The sequence below is a fragment of the Hippoglossus stenolepis genome, chromosome 22 (assembly GCF_022539355.2).
Source record: "Hippoglossus stenolepis isolate QCI-W04-F060 chromosome 22, HSTE1.2, whole genome shotgun sequence".
Classification (NCBI taxonomy): Eukaryota; Metazoa; Chordata; class Actinopteri; order Pleuronectiformes; family Pleuronectidae; genus Hippoglossus; species Hippoglossus stenolepis.
The window spans coordinates 5,031,649-5,048,265 of NC_061504.1; the positions used below are offsets into that span (position 1 = coordinate 5,031,649).

A 16,617-nucleotide genomic window follows, 5' to 3' on the forward strand; every position below is an offset into this window, starting at 1 on the left:
GCTTCTTATTGATGGTTGTCGGGACGTGAAGAGGATTTCAACAAATACAATATTTTCAGAAACAACTCACCAACCCTACCTTTAAATTAATACTAAAACCACTAATGTTGCACTACTGCTCCTCATTTGATTTTTTTATTCATCATAATTAAATAGACTTTTTCACAGCACCCTCGACTCTGACTTCGGGGGGGCCTGCTTAGCACACACTGCTTTTAGCTGTAGCTGGCTGGTCAAATCCAACTGTGTGTTACTGGTGCTCTGCTTTAATTTACGTGTGAAAAATTTGGGCAAACAGTGATTTTAAAATAGTTCTTAATAATTCTGCAATGATCAGCTCCGACTTTGCAGACTCAATGTTGTTAAGACTTAGCTGGGCTTATATTTCCTTAGACACTTACTCTGAGCGAGTGTAGTTTCCCAAAGTTTGGGATTTTCAACTCAGGAGGGGTCGATTTTTTTTCAAAGCACTAACTGAATACTGTATGAGACAAAACCAAAACATTTTGAGACTCTAAAATGTGGGATCTTTAACAAGAGATGGAAAATGGAACCATCAGACCACATGTGCGTCATCGCTGGGAACCAAAGCTTCCACAAACTTTCCACAAAGAGTGTTTCTAGCAGCACAGCGTTTGGTGGGAGCTGGATTCTCCTCCAGACCGTGGTGACTCAAGGGAGTGGGGGGGGAAGATACAGAAGTGTCACTGAAGAAGACACAGTCTTACCAGAGGCTATTGACTTGAAACGTCAATCCCGATATCTGGCTTCCTCGAGTAGGACGTGTTACAGCTTTTGGTAAAAGTCTAGTGAGGGGGTCCGCACTCTCGACACAAGATGGTGGACCTGACCCATGCAGGACGTGTGACACTCACAGCAGATGCAATTGCTTCTATGACACATTAATGAGTTTTCAATGTAGTTTCACTTCTATGTAATGACAATACAAGATTTTAAATGTATAAATTTACATTTAGGAAAATGGTATTTTGCCAGTTCTTTCATTACTGGAGCTTTCAGTGTTGTAGTCTGTGACATTAGTTGTTTACTTTTGTAGTTGTTGACTTGAAGTGGAAATTTACTCAATTTCGTGATCTTAACATTTATTCAGGTGAGGATATATTCAAGCTTTGTTTTATCTGAAATAAAATGTCTCACCAAATAATCTTCATTGACCCAAACTGAGAATATAACGTCTCCTCGTTTACCATTTGAACATCTAGTCTAGTTTATACTCTGTAACAAGTAACATACGATACACTAGCATCATCCACACTGAAGTCACATGTCCTCAATGGTGGAGGTGTGCCATCTTGTGTCTGCAGCCAGCCTCTCGACACCAGTGGGTTCAGTTGTGAGACATCAGATCAGTCGGTGGCAAAATGTAACGACGGATCGCCCACGTTCATGGCAAACGGCAAGAAAACGGCACAAGAGCACATAGAGGGGCGGACAGTCAGTGACCGCTAGAAAGGCCAGTGCAAGTCCTCAAACTGACCCGACTGACCCATGCTTATATCCGTCTCCAGCAGGCTCAGGATGACCGCCATGGCTGCCTCATCGTTGCTAAAGCTGCTCAGGCCCGGCACCACCATGTTGTCCAAGTCTAGCTGGGACGGTTCGCCTGCGTGAGAGAGAAAACAACATTTCTGCAAAAATCCTCCTTTAGAAACAGATACTGTTGAATATCACCTGTCTGAGACCTTCTGTATCTTTTAGGGTGTTTCCTAAAGTCTAAGTAAAGCCACCAACACATGATCAGAGGTATAACCGTTGTTTTCCAGTGTGAGGAGTGGTGGCGCCAAACCAGTGTGAACCCTACCCCTGGCATAGCGAACCACCTCAAAATTGCCACCAAGTGCTGAGCTCCAAGGTCAAATTGAAGTGCAACGGATGAGATAACAGCTGTTATGTAGTGGGCAGAGGAGACTTGATGGAGGAAAGATTAACTTTGTAACCATAAACAGATTTAAAAAACAAGATAAACTGACAGTTGTTGTTGCCTAGAAACATTGACTTCCTCGTGTGCTGAAGAAATGCTGCATTTCAACACGTCTTATCAGATGAAAGGCAGCTCTCATCTCAGTTAGGCTGCTGAAGGACATTTTACTCTTAGTTAGCACTTCTTTGCTTGATATGACTGTATGACGTTTAACGTGGCTGCAATTAAGCCGCCTTTTAAAAGACCGACTCTTGGTCGAGTTGATTTAGCCACTCAAAGACCTGTTGCTAACCTTCCCTCTCTTTTAAGATCCTGGTGACAGCAGTCGCCAAGCAGTTTTGTGTCTTTCTTCACAACAACAGTTTATTTGAGGACTTTCATTCAGGATGTAGACAACAGTGCTTAAAGTTCCACGTGACCTTGTAAGTGCATCGGACAGAGTACTTGTCTCATTAGATCTTAGTGCTGCACTTGATACCTCTGACCATCACATCCTATTACACAGACTGGAACATTTAATTGGCATTAAAAGGAACCAAGCCGGTGAATCAATGAAGCCAGATGAAACCAATCCGTTAGCTCAACTTCAAGATTCCCGTACGGCTTTGGATATTTGGCTTACTGTGGTGTTTGTAAAAATTCATACAAGCACTTGTACTACATTATCAGATAAAAATGAATGCATGTGCTTTGCATTAACTTTGAAGGTTTAGTGTTATTTACATCATGTCAAACCAAACTGCATCTGTACAAATGTTGTTTTTCTTGTCATTAAACTGGATCACCTGATGAAAAGCCTGCAGTTGTGAAATCATTGGTCAACAATATAACGAGAGCTTGACTGAGGTCGGGCATTTTGAAGCCTTTGGCCTTGTTCTGGGATCACAGCTCATTTTCTGATTATTATTTGAAGAGAAGTAAATAAAACTTGATCTATGATTAACTTGCGGACAGTACCTGTGCTTTCAGACGTTCCACTGCTCGTGCCCGCTGCCGTCCTCGAGTCAGACTGGGACAGGGACGAACTGCCTGCTGTGTCCTCTCTGCTGGATGCCTGGAGTAATAAAGACATTTTACACAGAAACCAAGGTTTCACCTTTTTCTAAATTGTGTATTTAAACCCAAGAATACAGGTTGTACAAGAAGTTTACCCCTTATTCATTTCTTGCACACATTTTCTCTTACATGTGAATAAAACTGTCAGGTTTACAGAACACAGACTGGAAATACAGCTCAGATATAAACTTATTCCAAACAATGGAATCATTTAATCCTTAATTTCATTCAGGATTAATGTATAGCTATTTTACTAGAAACAGAACCTCATATTATTGTAACATGAGGTTGTGAACTCAAATCAATTGTCTGGTCATGACCTGTGCAAGCTGCTTTTAATAAGAAACTAACTGTCACCATTAACTTGCTTGTAAATGTGAAAAGAGACTAGCTTTCACTTTCATATTAACAGCACACAGACCTAAATTAGCACAACACTGTATGTCACTGTTCAGTAATTCTGTATAAAAACTCTACCTGAATGTCACAGGACGTATAAAGTAGCAAGCCATGTATTTGGAGGATATAAAGAAATGTCAGTCACTCACACTCCTGCTGGTTTGAGGGGAAACCAGTGGACATTTCTCCTGGGCCGAGCCAAACGGACTGGAGGCTCCGCTTGATGGAGAAGAGTTCATCCTGCTCAAGAATACAGCAGCAAATACAAAAATCACTCTTCTATATTTATACAAGTCAACAGCGAGGTCCTGACATCTGAAACCACTTGGAAAATCTCTCATGTTTTCATGTTAACGTGGAAATAATCTAAGTTTGAGGATGGAGAAACGTGTAAAAAGGAAGTTTTATCAAATTAGGAAGGATAAAAATACGATTCTGCATGATTTCTAGGTCAGTAATCACGTTTGACCAAAACTGGTACACAGACTTTGGTCGTCATCACTTTTAAACCAATTAACATTATTTTACTATTAGCTCTAAATAAAAGCTTATTAAATCAATTCGTCAATTGTTTAACTTTTGTCACTGCGTGTAAATAAAATAAATAAACACGTGTGTCAAATGTTCCTCCAGAAAATGGAATTAAAAGGTATTTTTATTGATTTGTTTTGACAACTTTTTTTTTGCCTTGCAGTTATAGAACCTTGCCAGCAGGAGGTGCTGCAGCCCCAGCAGCACACCTACTTCTCCTGTCCTTGCTGGTTTGCATCTCTGTGAAGGAGGATTCAGTCTGCAGCAGCAGGACAATGAGCCCAACACAACTCAGAGCTTAACTTGTGGAGTCTCAACTCCAGCGGAACGTACCAAAAACTGGGATATTCTAATATCCATGTACACTTTTCAAAGATCCAACTCTAAATTGAGATGCTGACATTATCATTTTCAATGGAGAAATTGTTATTATATTATATATACTCCATGCACCTGTAGGTGTCGATGAGCTCATTGGCGATTTGGGTCCCGATACTGCCTGCGTAGATCATTGTGCCCAAACCACTGGAAAGGCCGGGAATTATGGGTATTTGCTTAGTGTCTTCTGTGAAGAAAAGGAGAAAGTAAAATCATTGTTTGCATAATGTAAACAAAATACATACACAAGAGATAAATGCCTGTACGAATAAACAATCTGTATTTGTTTTTACCTTGAAGTGCTTTTGAGCCGATGGCCTCCTCCTCATCTTTTGTGTGACCGGGCCCCCTGCTGGTGAAAAGGAGTACACACTACTTTACCCATGAATATAATGTAATGTATGGTAATATGAAGCAGGATGTGGACAAGGTCAATATTAAAACATTTTTCCCACGGTTAACTAGATATTATCAGTTATTAAAGCTGTAAAATATGAGTACAAGCATGTGAAATTCCCTTCTTCCCATGGAGCTCAACAGCTTGGTTCCAGAAGTAAAAATCCCATTTACTTTTCTGAATAGAGATTTTAAATATCAGCCCTAATATTGTTACCATCCAGGGTTGACTCACCACAAGCTACCAGATTGTGTTTTCAACTGTGTTTTAAGAAATATGCATTTTAATTCACGATGTCAAGGAGACGTATTACACTACACAGGTGGAGATGCTGTTACCATGGAAATGTTAAAACCACAACCACTAAAATCATGTCGGCTACGATCGGATGGTTCAGTGTTACATTATGTTACCAGAGAGGAACCATGATTTCCCTTTCTGACATTTTTTAGAGACGAGGTCCAAAGAGAAAAATCCCAACAACAACATCATCAAACTCAAGAAGAAGCCCTGGAAGTCTTTGGAAAGGGGTAATTCGCAATGCTTTATGGGATGTGTAGTTTCTTCACTCTTAACAGATTTTCTGAAATGCCACTGGGGAAAATGAATGGGAAATTTACTTCCTGAACCGGAACCGTTCTAAATGTGGACGGCCACTATTTCACTCTCTAATGATCCTGTATCTGAGGTGTTGTTGTGACACAAGAAGGACGTAACCACACCCTCGTGGATGACACAATACTTACGAGATGACCCTGTTTGAAGACACGATAAACTCAACTTCTTTGGTCCATGGATTTGTGAAACTAAACCACTGACTCTGAAGCGAGACATAGGAGCCATGTTTTGTTTTGAACTTGTAGCGCTGTGTCTCAATCTTCTCTTTGCTTCGAAGAACTGCCGAGAGACCGGACACGGGTGTCAACACAAGGCACAGAGAAAGATCACAAAAAATAAGTTACTGTTGATACGAGAAAAGGTCACATTCTGTAGAAAATGTGTTTGTAAGTATGTGCTGCATTTTCAAGCATCATAAACATCTTGTGTTGAGCTACGACTGTCGAGTCTATAATTGAGTCTGATCTGGATTTGTAAGGCGTGCTGTCTTTGCTCCTTCACCTTGCCTGTGTGTCTCTGCGAGGTGCTGCAGGTCGTCCTGGTGGAAGTACTCGTAACACGACGTGCCGAGAACTTCCTGCGGCAGATAACCGACGACAGTCGTGGCTCTGCGGGGAAGAGAGGATGGAAGGTTTCATTACTTTTGCCCTCTCCGTCCCTCTCGCCGTCGCTCAGGTTAGTGCTGCTCAAAAAACAAGTGACGGTGGAATGAAAAGCGGATGCTGTATAAATGAGCCTCTCCACATGTTAACACTTCATCAGTCACACATATGGGGTATTTGATAAAATGATTCACCATATTTGTGGTGTGAAATTACTTCCTCAAAAATGAGAAGAGATTTTCATGTGATGCCATCAAGATGCACATCTCCCTCTGAGAAACAACGGCAAAGACAGACAGGATTATCTCCACTGCCCAAAAAACCACCTCGTGCTGTACGCCGAGAGGCCTCCTCGTCTCAACGCCTCCCCCCGGCCATTCCTTTCTTGGTGGAGCCGTGCACTTAGAACAAATTCATGCCTCAAGACAGAGATAGATGGTGCAGATGCGGGTAGTTAGAAGTGGGGTAACTCACTGTTGGTCTACAAAAGTGAACTTGCCGTCGATCGCACAGCGGGTGACGAACTCGGTGGGCTTGACGGTGATGTCTTTGGGTGGGTGGTGGGACACGTGGGGGTGGAGGCGGCACACCATCACCAGGCAGGACAGATACGAGGTTTCTTTCTCGGCCTCTCCTTCCGGGTCCATCTGGCTGCTCGGCCAACTCCGCATGTATCCAGTGCAGTGGAGGGTGCAGTATCTGTAAGAGTCTGTCATTCGAGAAGAAAGTCACAAATCACTGCTCACACACAGGATCGGGAAAATTTAACTGTTTCTATACTTGCATTCATGATCAACTGATTCTGATTTAGTTGAGTAATTATATCAGGATACCAGTACTAGGGCCATATTAGAAAAAAGAAATCAGAGATTTCCAGAATAAAGTCATAATATTATGAGTTCTATTCGTTCTGCATCCAAAATCTGTTTGTTTCTTGAGAAACCGTTATTAGGACTTTTTCACATAATATTACACCTTAATTCTCAAAATCTCCGATTTGTTTGCGCTTTCACTGGCTCTAATACTCTGTCGCATCAGGAGCACGGTGGAAATAAAATTTGTAAATTGGCGTTAGTCGTCCTGCATGACAGAACAAAACCAAATCGGATCTACTGCTTTTGTAATGTCAACAATCCATCCTGGTCTACAAGCAGTTTTAGACATTTAGACATTTAGACCTTGCAGTTTAAAATCCATCACTTCCCTTCCTGACACACTACAGTGCAGTTGCTGAGGTTTGCCACCGAGTGGCCCCACACCTCCTGTTTCTGCAGGCACCACAGTTAGGTTTACAGTAAGTGGGGTGTGCACCATCTTGGTACTTTGTGATTATACAATGCTGTTACACTGACCTCCTTCCTGTGCAGGAAAATATGTTTTAAATTGTGGCATCACTTTGGGGCAGGAAAAAAACTGTCTAAATAGACACTTGAATTCTTTCCATGAGGACAACACTCAGTAAAACTGACCCACATTGAGAAAAGTTAAGTAAATACTAATATTTTTGTATTTTAGCCACAGACAGTGACAACATATGTAATTCTTTACAACATTTAACTAACTATCAATGTGATAGTTCATTTGTTTGGGATGAAGATGTTTAAATTCTGCCTGTGAAGTGTGAGACATGGATGGGGAAAACAAAAATCAGTAGTTGCTGTGGGTAATACTGTAATAATAAGCAGCTGCAGAGATATGAAAGTAGTATTTCTTCATTATTTCTATTGAAGATGAGGTCATAGGAATATAGGTTAGGTTCACCTACTTAAATTCAACCCCAGCAAACTAGGTGGGGAGAGGGGACGAGGCGGGCGCAACCCATCCACGCCCTCGTCCGCTTCTCCACCAGATCCTTATCAGTTCATTTCTTTGTTCTCTACTGGGCAATCCAGGCAGGCCACAAATCTTCCACTATGTTTGTTTGCTTTTCACAACCTGCATGAGCAGTGAACTCATTGACCTCAAACCTGTTTAAATATCTTCTAATCTTTGAACACATATCCTCCATCCTCCTCCTCCTCCTCCTCATCTGTTTGAGTCAAAGAGTTCATTTCTGGCAACGTGCAGTGTTGTTTTTCTGAGTAAACAGAAGAAGATTAAAGTTATCTTGAAGACTCTAAGTCACGATAGATGAACAGGCTCCACCCACAGAAGCTCGCACTACAGTAGCCGCAGCACTGCTGTTGTTGACTGACTGACAGTTTGAAATCAGGCCGCTCCTCTGTGCGTAATCACATGAACACATTGAAGTCGGATCAACCAATTGGACTGACGGAGGAGCACACCTTCAGGCGTCTCAGACTGAACCAAGTTGGACGCTGAAACCTAAATTTCTCCAAGAGATGTTACTGTTGTTGTCTGAGCCCACCTTTCTTTTTGAAAGAGCTGGGCATGGGGCGTTTGTCTTCGTGGTTGCCTGCCAGCCGACTGTGCTTCATGCGACAGAAGAAGGCTCGCCGAGCCCCAGTGGACAAGTGGGACGCCCTGACGGGGCTGTCGGCCTGGACCTGAGATCCAGCTGCACACAGACAGACATTGACAATAGTTAGGATTACGACACAGTGCTCATTCTCAGCTCAACTCCATTTCTTTCAGCACCAATTTTGATTCGTTATCTTCAACTCCTCCAAACAGACATGGTGAAGAGACTTACTTGTTGCATCAATGAGGCGTTGGCGAGGGTGCAGCTCTGCAGACGACAGCTGTTCCTTCACCTTGTTGATGTCTTTGGGGTGGATGAAGTCGAACAGGCTCTGCCCAGTCAGCTCCAACTGTGAATCCAATGACACATATATTAACTCACCTTGCAATCATATCTGTTTTACCTAACCGTCTTTATTTACATCACACGAGCATATTTGCTTTGATTCTTCCACCATTTTCCTACATGATGTGCTGTTTGCTCAGTTTCATATTCATTCTCACTGTATCAAAACTTGATTTGGAAGATATGGAGATACCCCACTTTGTAAACATCAGCTCCGAAGACAGGAAATGTGTAACTGAGCAGCGTGGATGCAACCAGAAGAATTGCTGCAGCATGTATACTCGTCAGTCATTTAGTGCTTAAGGCTTAACATGCTGCAAAATGTGGTCAAGAATATAGAGCAAGTGTGGTTATTATTCTGTTTATTTTAATGAGAAAATACCCATAACATTATGAGAATAAAGTGGGAATTTGACATGAATATTTTTGGGGAGAATAATGTCGTAACGTTACGAGATTAAAGACTTAATAGTATTATAATAATTATATGTAGTAGTCATTTTACGCGAAAAAAGTCGTAATAAAAAAAAAAAAAGGAGAATTATTATATATAGTATAATGCAGCATCAGTGTAACAAACCTGGCTAAAGTTGAGGATCTTGGAGACGGACTCGGAGAGGAAGAGGATTTTTGCCCGGTCACAACTTACAACTAACAGGAAACCGTCTGCAGCCTGGAAGGTAGATGGGTGGATATATAATTACATATTAATAGACAGACAGATGAATGTATATATCGAACGGGACTTGTTGGGGTCCCACATGAGCACGTACGCTGAGCAGAAGGTGCCTGAGGTCATCTTGATGCAGGATGGAAGGCTTGTGGTTGGTGTCTGTGAAGGCGCCGCTCGACCCAACTGGAAAAGAAAAAACAGTAAAGAGCAGGTTTCGGACTGAACAGAAAAGAGACGTTGCCGACAGTTCAAATCCCCAGGCGGGTCCGGAGATACCTTTGAGGCCTTTCAGGTGGTGGACAGCCTTCCTCAGCACAGTGAGCTTGTCCAGTCTTCGAGTCAAGGGCTGACAGGCGGGGATCATGGCCGACAGCTCGTCAATGAGGTTGTTCATTTTATCCCTTCGCCGCTTCTCGATCTGCCGGTGAGGCTCCCTGTGGATAATATGCAAATGTAATAAATGGAGTCAGCTATTAAGACGGTCTGTGCTGCATAATTTAAAATAAAGAGTAAGTGTTCAAAATCCTACCTGCTGTGTCTGCTATGGGCCGAAAAAAAAACTATAACCTTATTTTAATAATGCAGGTATTTAAAAATGGTGAAAGCTGTTATGGTATTAAAATAGCTACTGACGTCACACATTAAATCTACCAACCGTGGCATGTGTACTGTAAATGGTCATGGGAAGTGCAGTGCCAGGTTTGGGAGATGTGACGTGTTCAATCATTATCATGAAGATCATTCTGATAAGTAGATTATTTTTATTTCCCCATATCAGACGGACGCAGGCACACAGGTGCTGATCTCCGTCATGGCAGCAACATTCATTTCTCGTTAACAGGTTTTCTGCATAGTAAAAGCACTGCAGATAAACCAGGTAGGATGAACACAACACATTTTCTGACTTCACTCCGCACCATAGACTGTTTTTAAAAAGCTCTGCGCACAACATCCAGTATGCAAACAATAAAGAGTGACAGTATGTGGTAGAACTGTTTAAGGAGCACTCACTATTGACAAGGAATAATTCTGAAGTAGCTCCAGAGCATTAACATGGACTAAGCCAACAGGCAGCTTTAGAACAGACACTACACTAGTAAGACCAATCAGAACCACCAAGGTTTTTGGGTAATGAAATATAGAATATAAAAAAATGCAGTGTAATCACCTGAAGCATTTCATTTTGACTTGCTGATCCTCTCCTTCAGATCTAAAGACAAAGAGATTTAAAAAAATCAGATTTGTCGTTCTCTCATAACACAGTGTGTGTGTTGAGTAAAGAAAAGAAGGAAGTGTACCTGCTGAGGTCATCTTCCATCTCGAAGTCAAGGCTTTGCCTGTAGGATCAGATGGGACACGTGTATGTACGTACATGTATGTGTGTATGTATGTATTGTACAATGAGAATAATGGATGGTGATCAAGGTGTATTTGTCTGAGAAAATGAAGTAAAATTACACTGATTTTCATGACCGACACAATGAAACAACATAGCGCTGCTCTTACTGTACATGGTCGTCTGACCTCTCCTCCACATCTCCCTTTCGTTTCCTTGGCAGCTCGACAGCTGGCAGCGACGGGCCCGCTTGCCTCGGCCCTTCCTCCTCTGCAGCAGGATCGGATGCAGGAAAAAAACAAAAACATCACAGTGACATGAGACACGGGGGAAAATAAATACATCAACCTTGAGATCTGCTGTCAGATGCTCCATTAATAATTCACCATGAATTAATGAATGAGACTCGCTCTGCCAGGAGGGTTTGACGCGTTCGTAGCACATATTCAGCAGCGGATGAGAAAATTCATCAGGAAGAGGGAAGCTGACTTTGACTCTCGTGCAAAAGCCTCCAACCAAGTAAAAAACTGAGTATTATTTTGATAAGTTACATCAATGCACCTTAAGGTTACTAAGATGCCGTATATTCAGCTAATTACTGGCAACATCCAAATGTCACCTCTCATCTTTGAACCACTGGCAGTGATGTACAGTGGTGATCATTTACAGATTCCAACGCATTTCTGAGTGCAGGAGTGGCAGAATTCTTTGAAATTCAAAACAAAAAAGGAAACTCCAGCAAACTGGTGGAAGACATGTCATGAGGGTGTGAGCTACATGTGTGTGTCCTTGGTTTTGCAGCTTAACACCAGAGAATGATATTCAGTAGTGTTTTGTATATTTTGGTCATTTTTAACTAAAACCTTCAACTTGGCTGACAGAGAAAAAATATCTCTCATGAAATATTGGATTAATGAAAGATTAATGAGAATAGGATTCATGAAAACTAATGATAGTATGCATTTCTATATATTGTTTAAAGGGTTTTTCTACTTCATCTCACGCCAAACCTGCATTATCCCATCTCCCCACACACACACTTCAAATGTTTGGGCTCAGTTGTCATCTGTTTCTAGGCGAACCCTCACTGCACTTTCTCAAGTCTGCCATTGCACGGCGCCAAACCTCCAGCTGTACTTGCTGTTTGTCACTTGAATAGGCACGTGAGTGTCAATGGGGTTTGGGCTATCATCTTACCTCAGGTTTATATAATGCTGTAATAATGACCTACTTCTCCTTTAGGACTCCCATACTCTGTATAGTGACTTTCATCTGGGGAAAGAAAGTGATGATAAAAGTGGAAAAAGCTTTTCACTGTTGACCATGACTATCCCACATGCTCCTTTCTTTTTCTTGAAAAGTAAGAGAGTTTGACTGATCTTTACTACTGTGTCATGCACATTATGTACACAGCCTAAAGCAGGCTTACAAGACACCATTATTTAGAAAAAGAAGTTAAGTAAGTACAAAAAAACTAAAGAAAAAGTACAAGAAAGCATAGAACTAGAGATGATAATGGTAAAGATTGGATTGTGTCTGCCAGTTTTACAATATTAACTTGGACACTGAATAAAATAATGTACATTTAAAGCTTTACAGTTGATTTTAATGACTGTCCTCAACTTTTGCACGTAGGTATAAATATCACTTTATTTTTAAGGAAACCAAGATGTAAATCTGTGAGGAAAACCTGACTGAATCTTTCCACGGGTACAAAACACAAACTACTTCAAAGTATTCACATGAAGCTTTTAGCCAAAGGAAAACGTTTTACAGTTCCATCAGTAGTGGACTTTATTATATTTGAATCCCTCCCAAGGAGTTTAGTGGGTCGTCACTGACACAAAACTGGAATGTGGGAGTGAGCGCTTCATGCTGGCCCTCCATTCCACCTACCACAAGCTCTGCACTGCTCTGCACACCACCTCCAACGTCACACTGTTTCCTAGTCAGTATTTTTTCACCGGATCCCTGTGCCAGCTGAGCGGCTGAAACGTGCCGTCTGGGAGGCCACAGTGATGTCAGCTCTGTGCAGAGCACGTATGGACGGTCAAATACATGAGTCACGCGAGTGTGGACGAGAGGCCAAGCCTGCAGGGCAGCACATGACGTGCATGTTACTGACACACACAAACTATGCATGAAATGACCTACATGCACTTCTTTATGGCTTTTTGTTGTTGTTTACTCCTAAATAATACATATATGCTGCAAGATCATTTATCTATACAACCAAACACTCTGAATAAACGCAAAGAGGATTTACAGACCTTTAGCATTAAACCTCCGCACTACATTTTTCAAAGGCTGGAGAGTCTGTAAAGCTGTTGTGCACAACCTTCAGACTCAGGCGTACAACAGCACTTCCTTTGGTGGATATAAAACAGAGTTGACTGTTCCAAGGCCACAGTTTGGAAATCTATCAACAGAACCAGGCACAGTTTCATGGAAACATTAGTGCTCCATGTCTGTAAACACTGACGGGCTTTCTCTCATGCAAGTATTCCTGATCAAATACTGTGATCAGGAATAAACCTTCTTATTATTTTTTGATTAAATTTGATATTATTTTGAGGATTCATCATTATTTGGTTGATTAACTGCCCATCAACTTGACTCCACATCAGCTGGAATCAGACACATAGTATAATCCAAAAAGAGAGAGATGCAAAACAACCACAAAAAGATGCTAAATGACTGCAAACAGGGATAAAATAACTATAGACGCCACAAACCGACTACTGAGATGCAAAATAGCTTCATAGAGATGCAAAATGACACAAAAATTAATACAGATATACATAACAAGCCAGAGAAGACAGAAGAGACATAAAATGACTCTTCCCCTCAGAGAGTTGATCCACCTGAAGAGTCTTCTACCTCTAACTCCTTAAGTGAGTGTGTGCAGGATGTTTCACACATTGTATTACAATAAATACATGTATTTTAAATGATGTTTACAGGCAGGGAGCTGCATATATGCTAGAGTGCAGGAATATGAAAAAGGGTATGGGAAATCAGGCAATAGTAGCAGGTTCTATGCCAGCACTTGTCAACAATAGTCACACTATGCAAGAGGCTTTAGTAGAAAGCGTGTATTCAAGAGTCTGTGATCCATTGTCATGGAGAAGGCGCTGGTTTAAAACATTTCTGAAATAACTCCATCTAAATATTTCCACTCAGTGAGAGTTAACTGGCAGCTACCAGACTTGTAGGCTTAACTTGAACAGCAGAATTTAAAATAAAATGTTTAGACTTCAGTGAGGGACTTAAGCGTCTTCAAATCTTCCCTGAACACAAATAAACCTGGTATTAAAAATGTCAACATAAGCTGTTGTAGGAGTGGGAGTTTCCTGTACGAGTAATGTTTAACAATGACTGTATAGAGTCTCATGCACTTGTTAGTAGTTTATGTTTTAATAGACTATCAGGGGGATATATTAGCAAGTAATATCCATTTAAAATTCACATACGCCTCATATTGATTTGTAACTTCCTGCCGGAGTAGGTCACCTTGTGCTCTGACCAGGTCACGTACCTGATTAACAAGGTGACCATGCTTTCAAAGTCGTGGCTCCCTATTGATTCACAGTTTGCAATGTTTATTAAAGCCTTAGATAAATGACTAATAACCCATTTATTCAAACTAGCTTCTGTTGCACCAAACACATTGTTGTGTTTGAATGAATTGCATTTTTATTTTCTTTCTCTTGCCAGTTTATCAATATGTTTATTTGCTTATATTTATTGTGTATTGCTACATCCTGGTGTTATTCTATTATTTACTGACTTGCTTTACAAGTTAAATATTTAAGGCAAATCATGGGGAACAGTTTAAAAAATATAACACTAGGTTCAAAGATACATCCTAGGAAGCAGTGGGACACTTCGTCAGTGATGTTCCTGAGGTCACCAGGTGTTTAAAAACAAGAAAAAAACATTGTAAAATGAATAGGTAAGATCGGATCGCTCCAGAGAGAAGGAGCTCTGACAGAAATGGCCCGACCAGCCCCGGTGCTCAGCCAGCACCGTGGAATGGAGAGCAGGGCCTCCACTGACGACCTCAGGTTGAGATCCGGTTAAGTTTAGTACATATGGCGTTAAAAAGATATGTAATGTTCTTCGCTACAAGTCCAGAATGGGTCCTAAAAATTATCCCTAAAATCTTATGTAAAACATATTCTAAATGTTGCTGGAAGCCGGTGAAGAGAAGCTAAGTATGGGTTGATTAAATAAAAATTGGATTTGATTACAATGGTGGAATAGGATCTTTTAACACAAACTGGTAGCAGCCTATTAACCAGACGACATTCTGCTCGTATTTAAACCCAAACTGTATTTATTATAGTTGTGTATAAGTGTGAAGCTAATGTGGCTTCACAGGTTCCTAGACGGTACTTGCAGGCCCTATGGGTGGACCAGCGCCCCCTGCCGCTCGGTGAAGGCAGCGCTGCTCTACTGTTCTACTGACCTAGTTTTGAACGGAGCTGAACGGGTCTAAACTACAGCTCCCAGAGGGCAGTTCGGTGAAGGATGGACCAATAGAAACGAAGCGTCCTTCAGAACAACAACACTGACAAATGACGTTTAATGGTTAATGTGACACAAATATTTAGTTCGGGCCAGGGAGGGGGGGGAAAGAAAGTAGTTGTCATGGTGACAGTCACTTGCACTCCCTCCCTCCTCCTCCTCGTCCCGCGGCACCGACACGGAGCGAGGCTACCCCCTCCGCGCACGTCCCGCCGGAGACGAGCACGTAGCACAGAAAGATGAATGGACACCGGTACACGCGCCGCGGCCGCTCACCGGCTGCCAGTCGGTGTCTCCTCGGCAGCGGCGGGTTACCGGACAGGTGCCACAGGGAGCCCCGCGCCGCATTAGCCGGGATGCTAACCATCAGTGCCTCCGCGATGCTAACCAGGCGGCGGCGTCACAGCAGCAGCCGTTAGCGATGTCACCGCCATTGAATAAAGTTGTACAAACAAAACAAAAACGACTCAATAAACCGCGTTCCTCTGTAATGCCCGCGTTGGAAGTCCGAGCCCAGTGCGCGTGTGAAGAGGCTGAATAACTTCAGAACTACTTTCTCTCAAGTAGCGTCTCCTCTGCTTTGATTTTCCAGCCAAGTACTGGACACGTGATTTAAATGGACGCGGTGATGACAAATGAAGCAGCGGAGACACCCTGCCCGGTAGCGGTTGTTGTTGTCGTCTTCCTACCTTCTGGCCTGCCCGCCGTCCCCTCGGAGTCGCCGGCCGACATGCCGACGGACTGGAGCCGGTGTGCCCGCTGCAGGCTTCGGAGCGCCGCGGCGCATGTGGAGCCCCCAGCTGTAGTAGTGGGGATGGGGAAGAGGAGGGACAAGCCGCCGGTGTGTTGTATAATTGACTTCATTTTTTCCCCCTCGTCACTCTCCTCCTCCCGTGTGTGTCTTACAAAGGGAGGGGGCTGGGGGGAGGGGAGGGAGGGGGTGTGTGTGTGTGTGTGTGTGGGGGAAGGGTTCCATGCACACCCTTTAGGACGGAGGAGAACAAGGAGGGAGAGTGCACACTTGTCTCCTTCCTCGTGCCCTATACACGGTTCATTCATGCCCGTGATGGCAGCTGCCTCCCATTCACCTCGTCCCACTCGGGAATCAGCGTCTCGCTACTATCATCAGCACTAAACAGATCACGTGAACATGATGGGATCCCTCAAATATATTCAATATATACATGTATGCAGTGTCTATAGATTCAGATTACATATTCTCATATTTTCAAATATATAAATTCAATTTGCCTTGAATGATCATTTATGTGTGATTGTGTTTATACACACACACACATTCATATAGTTATTTATTTATAGTATTCTGCTACTTAGTATACTATGGTGAAATATCACATACCATTTTTATACTCAAATTCTTATTCTAT

At 42.3% G+C, this 16,617-nt stretch overlaps 1 protein-coding gene across 2 annotated transcripts; it reads right to left on the minus strand.

Moving 5' to 3' along the window:
* Positions 1-695: 695 nt before the first annotated feature.
* Positions 696-16,110, minus strand: LOC118101564 (aryl hydrocarbon receptor nuclear translocator-like protein 2). 2 transcript variants are annotated; one of them, XM_035147462.2, is made up of 17 exons: positions 15,919-16,110; positions 10,870-10,969; positions 10,662-10,700; positions 10,532-10,573; positions 9,640-9,797; positions 9,464-9,546; positions 9,271-9,363; positions 8,577-8,694; positions 8,292-8,441; positions 6,398-6,632; positions 5,823-5,929; positions 5,450-5,600; positions 4,600-4,655; positions 4,382-4,493; positions 3,547-3,637; positions 2,900-2,996; positions 696-1,624 (listed from the first exon to the last, which is right to left on the minus strand). In XM_035147462.2, the coding sequence occupies exons 1-17, from the start codon at positions 16,091-16,093 to the stop codon at positions 1,467-1,469; spliced, it is 1,965 nt and encodes a 654-aa protein (XP_035003353.1). In that variant the 5' UTR covers positions 16,094-16,110; the 3' UTR covers positions 696-1,466. The 2 variants fall into 2 exon arrangements, with proteins under 2 accessions (XP_035003353.1, XP_035003352.1); XM_035147461.2 differs by having other exon boundaries at positions 4,600-4,658.
* Positions 16,111-16,617: the final 507 nt, after the last annotated feature.

Excerpts from the sequence above, each read along its gene's own strand:
- LOC118101564 (XM_035147461.2), bottom strand. The coding sequence starts at position 16,093 with ATGAAGTCAATTATACAACACACCGGCGGCTTGTCCCTCCTCTTCCCC. Across the intron at positions 8,695-9,270 it reads AGATCCTCAACTTTAGCCAG|TTGGAGCTGACTGGGCAGAG; the intron begins GTTTGTTACACT and ends TTGGATTCACAG. Across the intron at positions 4,494-4,599 it reads CGGCTCAAAAGCACTTCAAG|AAGACACTAAGCAAATACCC; the intron begins GTAAAAACAAAT and ends TTTTCTTCACAG.